Raw genomic sequence first — 13320 nt, forward strand, 5'->3', positions numbered from 1 at the left:
AAATTGTCAGATTTCAAAGCTGCCAAGGAATCTCATTTGTCAGCATCCTAAGGGCACTGAAGAAACCATCTTTATTGTCAGGAGGAAAGTTAACCTGATTAGGTGAAGCTTTATTCTTACCTCAAAAAAAAAATTTGTTGGCAAAGCGTGCTTTCCTAAATATTGTATTTTTTCACAAGATGTTTGTTAACTGCCTACTCTGGGTGACAGAGGATGAAGAAACATATTGATGATTACCTATCACAAATGTAAGGCACTGTACAGGGAGCTTTTTGTAATGTCTCTTTCTTTTTATCTTCCCACACAACACTTGATTGAGAGATGCACTTAGGGTCACCGAGGTGGATTGGCTTGCTCGATGTCAGTAAGTAGGGGAGCCAGAGCAGCCACTCTACTTACTCATTCTGGATCAGATCCTTTCTTTTTTCCTCTACTGAGTGTACCATGCTGTTCAAGGAACCAAAATGTTAATTGATAGCAAATAAGGTAATTCCTTAAATAGTACTTAAAAGAAAATTCTGGTTTCTCTAAAGGATTGTGATGTCCGCTACTTTTATAATTCAGTATGATGTGAAAGCACTTTATAAAACCCAAATCCTAAGAGTTTCCTCCTTCCCCTCACCACCCGATCTCCTGCCATCTGGTATGTTTCTTACTTACCAGATGTAAGGGCTCATTGAAAAGTTTGTTTCTCCCTTAACTACTTCAGCTACTTTCATTCCAAACAAGAAATGATCTCCTTCCTTTTCTGAATTTTCACAGTTCTTTGAACTTTTTAATGTTGCTCCTTAATTTCTTTGTTTTTTAATTGCTGAAGGCTCAGGTCTTATTTCACCAGCTTGTTTCACCTAAAAAGCAGAGCATTCTAAGCTTTAAGATGCTGGAAGGCAGAGACTGTTTCTTGCCCATGGCCAAGGATCATTTGTGTTGCTTGTCAAATGACTATTTATAGATTAGAATATATTTACCTGCTTTTTCAGAATATGTTATCTGATCCAGATTTCTTCTGTTTCAGAAACTATTAGTGTGGACCAGACTGTGACTCAAGTGTTCCGACTAAGACCTTATCAAGATGTTTATGTGAATGTTGTAGACCCTAAGGTATGTCTTTGTTCTGGACTTGAATATCTTTTGGGAATGATTAATACTGTTCCTAAAAGGTTAGGTCTCTAAGGAAATAGTGAGTTATTTAAGTATAGTGTTGGACTATTAAATATGTGGTCATATATAGGTCACTTAGATTATAGGTATTACATAGGTTGCATTTAAAGCTCTCACCCTTTTTTAAAAGCTTTCCTAAAAAGATTCTGTGTATATAGGTACGTGTCAAGCTCAATGTAAAAATTTCTATTAAAATACTATAATTTCTTTAGGTGTTCTCATTTTTTTTCTGAGTTGAGAAATGGTGCTATAATAGGTAAAAATCATTGTCTAAAAGATATCATTGACATTATCTAGAGAAATAAAGCACAGAGCTCAATGTCCTATGTATGTGACAGAATCAAGACTAAACACAGAATTATTACTTTGGTACTCTTTGCACTTAGTCATGATCCAGCTGCTGTAGCATCTGTTGTAGACTTATCATCTGTACTCAAAAGCCTTTTCTGGCAGGATGAAATGCTGTGTATCAGTGTTCTGTTATCAAATGTTCTTCTAGTAGTTTCCTTGTTTGCTAAAAGGTTTCTCCATGGTGAGTTTGCATTATCTTAAGACGAAGAATGGCAGAGTAACGCAGAGAGATTATATTTGATTATCCCTTTTAGGATGTGACCCTTGACCTAGTGGAATTAACCTTTAAGGATCAATATATTGGCCGTGGGGATATGTGGCGACTAAAGAAAAGTTTGGTAAGATGTGATTAAAAAAAAAAAAAAAGTCTGTTACTTTTCCTGTTATATTAATCCATTTTCCTTGTAGAGATTTAGTAGGGAGAAGGGTATAAAATCATTTCTAATTCCAGCATCACAGAGAATTATTGTAAACCCTTTGTGTATCTTCTTCCATTCTCTTTGTAGTTTTTTTGAGCTTTGTTTTGCTTGTTTATAGATTTTTTACTACACATTTTTGGTTCGAATGGGAAATTATAATATTATTTTACATTTGAATGGAACTTTAGCTTTCACGTGTTCATGTCACCTCCCCGTGGACAGGTATTTATTACTCTTCATTTATGTGAAAATTGAGATTGAGAGGATAAGCAATTAATTACTCAAGACTAAAAAACTATAGTCAGCGGTTGACATCGGACTAGAACCCAGATCTTGTTGCTTACCAGTTAGACTGCTTTTTGCTGTACCCTCCTCCTATTTTCCTGATTTATTTATTTTGAATTAACATTTTCTATTTAAAATGACCAGTTCATTGTGAGCTGGTGCTGAAAATTTTTCTTACTGGGCATTTTGAGCATTATGGAGCAAGAAATTGTAGGTAGACTTTCCATACAGTGAATATTTTCAGAAAAAAATATGTTTGCTCATTTTGTATTGGTTGGGGGAGTGTTCCATTCTATAAAATGAGAGCTAAAATGAGAAATAAATGTTGTGTAATTAAATGAGTATGTAAATATAGACATGTATGCAAATGTATGTGAAGATAAGCATGTTAGTGAAGCTGGGCACTTATTTTCCATCTGGTCTTTATTATTGTCTATACTTGTCACACTCTTAAGAACCTACTGTTATACCTGCCCCAGCAGGTTTGCCTATGGGATAAATTTATTACTCCCTTGTTAATTGAACCTTGGGTTGTTAGAAGAAATTAGAAAGGCAGGAGCCTTTCTTTGTGACCTTTTATGTCCTTGATGTGTTGTTGAATCTCATATTCTCTCTCTCTCTGTCTGTCTCTCTATCTTCCTTAGGTCAGCACATGTGCCTATATCACTCAGAAGGTGGAATTTGCTGGCATCAGGTAGACATTACATCACTCTTGACTTACCAGCTAATACCTGGGAGTAGGATCTAGTGCAGTAACTGGGCTACACACAGCATTTGAGGCATGTGGATGTACATGTAATAAAATATACGATAGGTTAAAAGGTTAGATTGTAATAAATAAATAAATAAATAAATAAATAAATAAATAAATAAATAAATAAATAAATAAAAGGTTAGATTGTTGTTGCTAAAACAAACCAAAAATCCCAAAATGCACTGTAGTAGTTTTAAGATGAGTGGTTGTTGCTGAAGCCACATGGTATTCTGTAACAAAGGAAGTATAGCTTCATAATTTTAGAACTAGAAAAAGCCTTAGATGAATGTATTTAATCAAACCTTCTCATTTTACAGGTTGAGAAACATACTTGGAGATACAAAATGACTAGCCCAGTAGTTCCTGATTTGCTGCCTTTTTAACCATATTGTACTGCCTTTAATTTATTAAATGATTCCTAAATTTCAGCTTGTAAAGGAGAGAGAAAGGGACTTTTTGAAAGCCCTTTTAATTCAAAAAGCACAATGTCCACGGAGTAAAGCCATCAAACAGTACAAAAAGGTGTATTATGAAAAACAAATCCTTAGAAGAAACGGTTTCTTACCTGAAATTTATTATGTATAACACAAACATGTTTATATCTGGTTGACTCACCTTTTTTTTTTTTTAAGATTTTATTTATTTATTTTAGAGAGAGAGCTCACGAGTGAGCGAGTGGGGGCAGGAGAGGGAGCGAGAGAATATCGAGGAGAGTCCATGCTGAGCATGGAGCCCAAAGTGGGGCTTGATCCCAGGCCCCCAAGACCATGACCTGAGCCAGAATCAAGAGTCAGACACTCAACCAACTGAGCCACCCAGGTGCTCCTGGTAGACTCACTTTTAATGGCACTAGGATTGACCGGTGGGTTCCAGTGAGGTAGTCTGGTCCTCCATTATGAAATTCCCCATCAACTTTTCACCTAATGGTTTCACCCATTGATGATTGTTGCAAGATGGTGATTTTCTAATTCAGTCATTTTTCCTACCTTTATTAGCCAGAATCCTTTTTTTTAAAGATTTATTTATTTATTTATTTGAGAGAGAGAGAGAGAGAGAGAGAGAGAGAGCAAGCGTACAAGCACCCAGAGGGAGAAGGAGGGGAAGAAGCAGACTCCCCGCCGAGCAGGGAGCCCGATGTGTGGGACTCGATCCCAGGACTCTGGGATCATGACCCTAGCCAAAGGCAGATGCTAAACTGACTGAGCCACCCAGGCACCCCCAGAATCCTTTGTGTAAAGAACATTTCATCATCAACTAGGGCAAATTGGTTAATCTGAACTATTGATCCTAAAGGAAAGAAAGATAAAGGATTAGTTTTTTTCCCAAAAAAGGGGGATGGTTTAAAAATTGGAGGGTCAAGATTCTTCGAGAAATTTTAGTAAAAGATTTTAAAGCACAGCCCAAGAAGTGACTAAGCTCGAGCAAAATAAGAAATGCAACCTAGATTCATGCTTTCCAGTACAACTTAGTCTCTCCGAGGTGGTGGGCCAGGAGTCAGGAAGCCTATAATCTATTCCTGCACTGCCAGTGATTAGCGGGGGTGATGTTGGGCAGGTCAGGGAGACTCTGTGTCTACTCCTCTGCAAAATCAAATGGTTGGTTTAGAATCTTTTTCTGTAAAGGACCAGAAAGTAAATATTTTACACTTTGGGCCACATGGGTCTCAGGTCTTTGTTGCAAATTTTTTGTTTTTCATTTTTTTTTCAACATTTAAAAATATAAAATCCAGGGATGCCTGGGTGGCCCAGTTAGTTAAGCGTCTGCCTTCAGCTCAGGTCATGATCCCAGGCTCCTGGGATCGAGTTCCACATCAGGCTCCCTGCTCAGCGGGGAGCCTGCTTCTCCCTCTCCCTCTGTCTGCTGCTCCCCCTGCTTGTGCTCTCTCTGACAAATAAATAAAACCTTAAAAAAAAGTTAAAAAAATAGATATATATTTATAAAATCCATTCTTAGCTGTGAGCCACATAAAAATAGGAGATGGGCTGGATTTGGCCTGCAGGCTATAGTTAGCTGAGCCCTGGTTTAGAAACCCACTCAGATACCTTTCATTCTTAAATTTCTTGTTTTTCTGTGCAAGTGCCCATATCCACATGGTACCAGATACAGAAATGAAAACCCTGACATAATGTCAGGTTTAGACTTTTAAAGATCTCTCCTAATTATTTTACTCATTCATAGTTAAATGTAAACCACAGTCTTTTACTATTTCTCCAGAAGACTATTAACACTGAATCAAAAGTCACTTTCCTTCCTACAAGGAGGTATGCAAATTAAAAAAAAAAGAAAGAAAGAAAGAAAGAAAAAGCTGCTCTGGGCCTCACATAACAAAAGATAGTCGTTATTTACATAAAGTCATAATTATTTTTTCTGTAATTTAGCCTCTTTACCTGGTAATTTAATTAATACTTAAGGACATATGAGACACTTTCATTACCTTGAGACCTTGCCTTTGAAACATCGTTTTTCCTTCAAAGGTAAACATTTTTATTTTCTCTGACTAAAGTCCCAATGTGTTCTTCAAAATGTTAAAAATAAACCCTGCAATCAGTATTTAAAAAAAATTAAAGAAAATTTTAAAAGATAAATATTGTACTAAAATCCTATCTCCTAAAAATTAGCATTTTGCTTTTTTTAAAATATGGAACTTAGAAACCTAGTCTGTTTGATTTCATCGTGAAGAGATCTCATTTTTCCAGATAATTTTGGGACTGCTAACTAGCTAAGGTTTCTGTTTTTTTTTTTTTTTAAGGTTTCTGTTTTTACTTAAAAAAATTTTTTTTCTGACTCACACTCCAGAGGGAGAAACACTCAATTAATTTCTGGCCTTCACTTCTCAGCTGTCCAGAAGCAGACAGACCAGTGTGGAGAGTCACAGTTAAAGCCCCTTGAAATATCCAGTTTGGGTGTTTTCCTGGTAAATCTGCTGTACCGCAGTGGATCTTCTGGGATCTTCTCTGACTTGAGTCTGATTCTGTGGTGGCCGTTCTCTTAGAATGTCTTTACTAATATAGAATTCGTACTAAGTACCACTTGTTTATTACATGCTAGATACTAGGCATATGCTAAGTATTTTTATTTATAATACATGCTCAATGTAGACAGTTTTGAAAAATAGAATAAAGGGCGCCTGGGTGGCTCAGTTGGTTAAGCGACTGCCTTCGGCTCAGGTCATGATCCTGGAGTCCCGGGATCGAGTCCCACATCCGGCTCCCTGCTCAGCGGGAAGTCTGCTTCTCCCTCTGACCTTCCCGCCTCTCATGCTCTGTCTCTCTCTCATTCTCTCTCTCAAATAAATAAATAAAATCTTAAAAAAAAATAGAATAAAGAAGCAGGAAAAAGAAACGTAACATTACTACTCAGAATCAATCACTATTAACATTTTGACACAGTTCTGCCAAAATATTCTGTCTTCCTCTCCCCACCTTTTGGCTTGAGACCATATAGTATACATGATGTTATATACTGTCCCCCCTGCAAAAAAAACCCAAACCCAAAAACTTTGTTTTCATATTTGAAAAAAAAAACAATTACTCTAGAAAATTTGGGTAATATAGAGTATAAAGAAGAAAACATGGGACCCCTAGATCTCTCAGTCGGTTATGTTTCTGCCTTCAGCTCAGGCCCTGATCCCAGGGTTCTTGGATTGGCCCACGTCTGCTTCTCCCTCTCCCTCTGCCACCCCCCCCATGCTTGCTCGGGTTCATTCTCAAATAAATAAATAAAATCTTTAAAAAAAACAGAAGAAGAAAACTTAAAGTGGAATATAAGCCAACTGTGTACAGATAACTACTATTAAATTTTAGTGTGACCTTTCAGTATTTCCTTTTTTTCTTTTATTTTTTTAAAAGATTTACTTAATTTATTTGAGAGAGAGAGAGAGAGTGCACAAGTGAGAGGCTGAGAGGCAGAGGGAGAAGCAGTGGGAAAAGCAGACTCCCCACTGAGCAGGGAGCCTGATGCAGGGTTAGATCCCAGGACCCTGAGATCATGACCTGAGCCAAAGGCAGGCGCCTAACTGACTGATCCACCCAGGTGCCCCTCTTTTCTTTCTTTCTTAAAAAAAATCTTTTTTTCAAGATTTTATTTATTTATTTGACAGAGACACAGTGAGAGAAGGAACACAAGCAGGGGGAGTGGGAGAGGGAGAAGCAGGCTCCCCCGACGCAGGGCTTGAACCCAAGATCCCAGGATCATGACCTGAGCCAAAGGCAGATGCTTAACGACTGAGCCACCCAGGCACCCCCCCCTATTTTTTAAATTTTTAATTAAGTAATCTCCATACCCAAAGTGGGGCTTGAACTCACAACCCAGAGATCAAGAGTCGCATGCCCTACTGTCTGAGTCAGGCACCCCTCAGTGTTTTATTTTCATACATACACGCACATGCATGTATTTTTATATAGGTGATAATGTCTGTACTATTTTGTATTCTTTTTTCCCCACTTAAAACCTTATAAACTCCTTGTAAACATGATTTTAATGGTTCCATGATACTCTTTTGTCTGGATACATCATAATTTACTTAACCTGTCTGCCATTGCTGGACATTCAGGTTGTTCAAAGGTGTGTTACACAGATAACACTACAGTGAACATACTTTGCATTTATTTTAACTTCACATTCACAGAATGATGAAATTTAGTTGTAAAGGATAGTGGAGATCACTGATCCCCAACAGCTCACTCCATAGAAAAGGGAGGGAAAGTACCTGCCCAAGCTTCTACATAAATCAAGGGCTAGCGCCCCCCAGGTCACCTTCATCCTCAGGGCTTGGCAGTGTGCCATTCTGCCTCTTCTAGGAAGCCATGTGTGCTCCTGGGCTCTGTCCTGGGGGATAATAGATTTTGCGTTTGCATCAATCAGTGGCAGTTTTTCTTCCCTTGAACCAGCAGAAAAGAGAAGAGAAGTTACGTCAGGGCCATTTTCAGTTCCTGTTTGGGTAAGGGCAGATGTTAGGTTTAGGAGCAAAGGTCAAGATTGCATTTTCTGTGTGAATGTGTTTTATAAAAGGACCATTTACATTGGAATAATAACTTTCACAGTTCACCAAGTCCTCTCATTTACAGTATCTCACTGCATCTTTTCAAGAGCTGTAGAAGATGGATGGGCAGGGTTCTTAATAACACATTTAGTGATTTTTGAAAAACTGGCTCAGAAAGATTGTGGCTTGGGGCGCCTGGGTGGCTCAGTCAGTTAAGCGTCTGCCTTTAACTCAGGTCATGATCCTGGGGTCCTGGGATCGAGCCCCATGTGGGGCTCCCTGCTCAGCGGGGAGCCTGCTTCTCCCTCTGCCGCTCCCCATGCTTGTGCTTTCTCTCTCTTGCTCTCTGTCAAATAAATAAGTAAAATCTTAAGAAAAAGAAGGAAAGATTGTGGCTTGACCTCCACAGGGAGTGGAGGGGCTGGAATCTAAGCCCAAATTTTGTAACACTACTAGCAGAAGTTGGTGAGTTAGTGTGGTAACAACCAGCTCATGTTAGAGGCCTGGTTAATCCGGTATTTCATAGCCTGTATGCGGAGTACTTTCTGCTAATAGAGCTCAGAGATCATGGGAACCTTGAAACCTTCCTTATGTTAAAGAAACCGAAGTCCCTTCTCAGATAAGCTTGCGGCAGTTGTCCACTCACAGACACACTTGGGCAAAGGAATACCAAGAGGCACCCCTTTTGGTGAAAGCAGAGTTGGGAAGCATATTTAAAAGAACATGGGCTTGGTCCAGCTTTCTTCATTTTACAGATGGGAGGGAGAGCCAGCGAGGCTGACTGATTGTCTAGTGTTTCTCAGGTAGCCTGAGCTGTGACTCATGGTATACAGCATTTTCCCTGCTTTGATTTTATCTTTTCTTCTTTTTTATGAGGACTGATTGCTTAGGGCCAGGCAGGAATTTGCACTGGGGTTGGTAGAAGAGAAGGACTTGAGTGGTTGGTTGATGGATGATTACAAGGTTCTCAGATAACAGCTATCCCTTTCTCTCCAGGATAGCATTTTTTTTTTTAAGATTTTATTTATTTACTTGAGAGAGAGAGCATGAGCAGTGAGGAGAGGGAGAAGCAGACTTCCCAAGCAGGGAGCCTGACACAGGATTCAATCCCAGGACCTCAGGATTATGACCTGAGCCGAAGGCAGACACTTCACCAACTGAGTCACCCAGGCGTCCCTCTCCGGCATAGGATTTTGTGTTAATATTTACCATTGTTGGGCGCCTGGGTGGCTCAGTCAGTGAAGTGTCTGCCTTCGGCTCAGGTCATGATCCCGGGGTCCTGGGAGCGAGTCCTGCGTTGGGCTCCTTGCTCAGCAGGGAGCCTGCTTCTCCCTCTGCCTGGTGCTCTCTTGTGCTCTCTGGCAAACAAATAAATAAAATCTTTAAAAAAGAAATACTTACCATTGTTACAGTTCTTGCTAATACAGGTAGCTACTAGTACTCTTAACTCTGGCACCTCCTATCCCAGTGCTATCCTGAATAGTTTCCCCACAGTATCTGGTTTAATTCTCTGAGCAGCTCTATAAAGTAGTTGTCATTATTTCCTTTTCTAAGATAATGGTGCTGAGCCTCAGAGTTATTTCCCCATGGCCATTCAACTAGTTAAGGGACACTCAGAACTGAGATTCCTGCCAAGACTAGTTCTACTCAAGGTTGATCAGCTCAGAAGGCCAATGCTCTTTGAACTGTGCTATCCAATTTACACCCTTAATAAGTTGCAGAGGAAAAGACATTAAGCCCCCAGAGTGCAATACCAAGTTGCCATGAAAACTTTTCAGCAGAATGGCCTCCACTGAATAGGGACTCTGTCCCATGCTTCCTGATTGCTTGTCTTCTAATCCTGATACTAAGATGGATTTTGTTTCTGTTGAAACTTAGCATATCAGGGGCGCCTGGGTGGCTCAGTCATGAAGCGTCTGCCTTCAGGTCAGGTCATGATCCCAGGGTCCTGGGATTGAGCCCCGCATCGGGCTCCCTGCCCCACGGGAAGCCTGCTTCTCCCTCTCCCACTCCCCCTGCTTGTGTTCCTTTCTCGCTGTGTCTGTCTCTGTCAAATAAAAAAAAAAGTAAAAATAAAAATAAACCTTAAAAAAAAAAACTTATCAAAGATGGGATGAGCAAAAGTGTTCGTCAGTTCTTCCTAACTATTTTTGTGACATGGACCCTTTTGAGATTTGACAAAAACTAAATCTCTGCCCAGAAAACTGCATGATTTCAGAGGATTTATGGATGTCCCAAAGCCCTTCCTGATACTTGCATGTTGCTGATGGACTCCCAGATTAAGAACTGTCATAAAATTCAGTATACTCTGAGATTTTTGTTTGTTTGTTTGTTTTGGTATTTTTAATGACAAAACAGACCTAAAACTGCAGCTTGTGGAAGAACTACTTGCTCTTGCCAGTCTTGAACCTCTCCTCGAACTTGACCTTGGCCTCTCCTCGGGCCTTGCGTTTAAGAGCAGGGTCTCTGAAGACATCCTTGTTGAGGACAGTTTTGTCCAAGGGGATATCCACAGAGAACCTTGTGGGCTTGAGGTGATTGTAGTTACAAACTTTCACAAAAGACTTGATCTTTGACCTCTTGGTGATTTTCTTTTTGCTTCTGGTATAGCTGTGACTGCAGGAAAAGCGGTCAATTCCAGCCACCAGAGCATGGCTGTAGGGACAGTCTGAGGTGCCATCTTGAATGTTCTTCATGATGACCACTTTGTGTCTGGAGTAGCATCTGGCCAGGACCAGCACCACCTGCCCGGGTTTCATGAACTTGCCCATCTTGACACCAGCCACCCCAGCCTATAGCTGAAAGGAAGAAAGGGCACTTCCGCTCCATTCTGAGAATTCTTTATGTTGTATAATCTGTTCATGGCATTCTCTCTGGAAATCCTGTAACTAGGCAGGTCATATGGGGATAAGTATTAGAGTACAGTGAGCCACCCTGAAGTCATCCCTGTTTCTTTGTGTTTTATGTAGGACTTGCAATAACCCTTGTGTGTATATTTTTCAGGGCACAGGCTGGTGAGCTGTGGGTCAAGAATGAGAAGGTCATGTGTGGTTATATCAGCGAAGATACCAGGGTGAGATTGATAAAATGCCTTTTGGTTTTGTTTCTTCATACCATTATGTCTGAGTCCTGAAACCAAAAACAAATCAGAAACAAGTAAAAACGTGATAATTTCCTGATGGGTACTGTTTACCCAGGTAGAGAATATTGTAGTATTGTCAAGGACTCCTGGAATTCTAATGTTTTATAGTTGGATCTCTCCAGTTTGGGGTCAGTTTTTTGTTTTATCTTCTTCTTTTTTATAATTTTTATTTATTTTGGAGAGAGAGAGAGCAAGCACAAGGAGGGGAGAGGGAAAAACAGACATCCCGTTGAGCAGGGAGCCTAATGCAGGACTCAATCCTAGGACCCTGGGATCATGACCTGAGTCAAAGGCAGATGCTTAATTGACTGAGCTACCCAGGCACCCCTTTGTTTTCTCTTCTAAAAGAGGTCTAAACATGGAAATATAGTAACTAGTGCTTGCAGTCTTCGATGCTTGCTAATACATAGCAAAAGTTAAACTCAGTTGAAGACTGTGGTTGGTAAACATCAACAGGGACTTTTGCAAAGGAATTTCCTTCTTTGGCTCTCTATTCCAACTGGAAAAATCCAAACTGAACAGCTGTAAACATTACCCATGCTGGTGAAACCACTTGTCTGCTCTTCCTTGTTCTCATCCCGTGCCTCCTTTGAGAGCAGTGGTTTGAATTGAGGATGATCTTACCTCCACTGAAGTCTTTTGTCAATGTCTGGAGACATTTTTATGTGTCACAGCCAGGATTTTGTGAAGAAGGTTGGTAAACATGATACAGTATATATGACAGATCTCCAGAACAAAGAATTACCTGGTCCAAAATCGCAGTGATGTGATGGTGGGGGGGGCTGTCTCACACATTATGGGATGTTTAACAGCATCCCTAGCTTTTACCCTGGGAGTCGTGACAACCAGAAATGTGTCCAGGTATTACCAAGTGCCCCCTGGAGGAGCAAAATTGCTTCTGGTTGAGAACCAGTGCCTTTATAGGAACCACTATCTGAATTCTATTTTTGTGTTTTTTTCTTGTTTACATAGTGTTAATACATATGTATTTTACCCTAAACAGTGTATTCTTTGTTTTGCTTATTTTTGAGCCCTATTAAGGTTTTAGGTAGCTTTTTTGTACCTAATACTATATATATAAATATATATATATATTTTTCTGTTTTTGTTTTTTTATTTATTTTTTATTTTTTAAATTTTTATTGTTATGTTAATCACCATTACATCATTAGTTTTTGATGTGGTGTTCCATGATTCATTGTTTGTGCATAACACCCAGTGCTCCACGCAGAATGTGCCCTCTTTAATACCCATCACCAGGCTAACCCATCCCCCCACCCCCCTCCCCTCTAGAACCCTCAGTTTGTTTTTCAGAGTCCATCGTCTCTAATGGTTCGTCTCCCCCTCCGACTTACTCCCCTTCATTCTTCCCCTCCTGCTATCTTCTTCTTTTTTTTTTCTTAACATATATTGCATTATTTGTTTCAGAAGTACAAATCCGTGATTCATCAGTCTTGTACAATATATATATATATTTTTAAGATTTATTTATTTGAGAGAGCGAGCGAGCACAGGTGTGTGAACAGGGGGAGGGGCAAAGGGAGAGAGAGAGGAAGAGAATCTCAAGCACACTCCCACTGAGCACAGAACCAGATGCAGGGCTTGATCTCACAATCCTGAATATATGACCTGAGCTGAAATCAAGAGTTGGACACTTAACTGACTGAGCCACCCAGGAGCCCCTATATATATATTTTTTAAAGATTTATGTTTTTATTTGAGAGAGAGAGTGCAGTGGGGAGGGGCAGAGGAAGAGGGAGAGAGTCCCAAGCAGACTCCACGCCGAACACAGAGCCCAACACGGGGCTCGAACTCACTACTCAGACCATGACCTCAGCCGAAACCAAGAGTCAGACACTCAAACTACTGTGCCCCCCAGGTGCCCCCTAACACTATATTTTTAATCTATAATTAGGAGTATATAGGTCATAGGTAAGATAATGGCAAATTATTTTTCAAATTCTTTGGACCAGGTAATACTCCTAGTAGCAATATATAAAATCTCCTGTTGTTTTTCCTTTTTTCCTACATTTGGTATTAGATTTTTAAAGTTTTTGCAGCTCTAATGGGCACAAATTGTTATTTTATAGTGATCTTGTTTTGCTTTTCCCCGCTTTTCTAGAAATTCACTCTTAAGCTTAACTTAGAAAGACCATGATAATTTGGCATGTACTTACCTCTTCAACATCATTCATTCACATATTTAATAAATAATATGGAAGCACCT

The 13320-nt window shown here is 39.8% G+C and overlaps 2 protein-coding genes across 10 annotated transcripts in view; one reads left to right on the forward strand and one right to left on the reverse strand.

Moving 5' to 3' along the window:
* The window catches only part of DEPDC5 (DEP domain containing 5, GATOR1 subcomplex subunit), a 122784-nt gene that overhangs the window by 4056 nt on the left and 105408 nt on the right, over positions 1–13320 (forward strand). For all 9 annotated transcript variants that reach the window (XR_003516929.1, XM_027576287.1, XM_027576288.1 and 6 more), the window contains exons 5-8: positions 1016–1101; positions 1767–1850; positions 2861–2910; positions 10955–11024. Coding sequence is in view for 8 of the 9 variants with exons in the window: in XM_027576287.1 (XP_027432088.1) it covers positions 1016–1101; positions 1767–1850; positions 2861–2910; positions 10955–11024 (290 nt within the window). In the remaining variant the exon portion in view is untranslated. The remainder of the gene's footprint in view (positions 1–1015; positions 1102–1766; positions 1851–2860; positions 2911–10954; positions 11025–13320) is intronic.
* On the reverse strand, positions 10336–10722 carry LOC113912692 (60S ribosomal protein L27-like). The gene has a single exon (XM_035723920.1). The coding sequence runs from the start codon at positions 10720–10722 to the stop codon at positions 10336–10338; it is 387 nt and encodes a 128-aa protein (XP_035579813.1).

This window comes from Zalophus californianus, chromosome 14, assembly GCF_009762305.2.
Source record: "Zalophus californianus isolate mZalCal1 chromosome 14, mZalCal1.pri.v2, whole genome shotgun sequence".
Lineage (NCBI taxonomy): Eukaryota > Metazoa > Chordata > Mammalia > Carnivora > Otariidae > Zalophus > Zalophus californianus.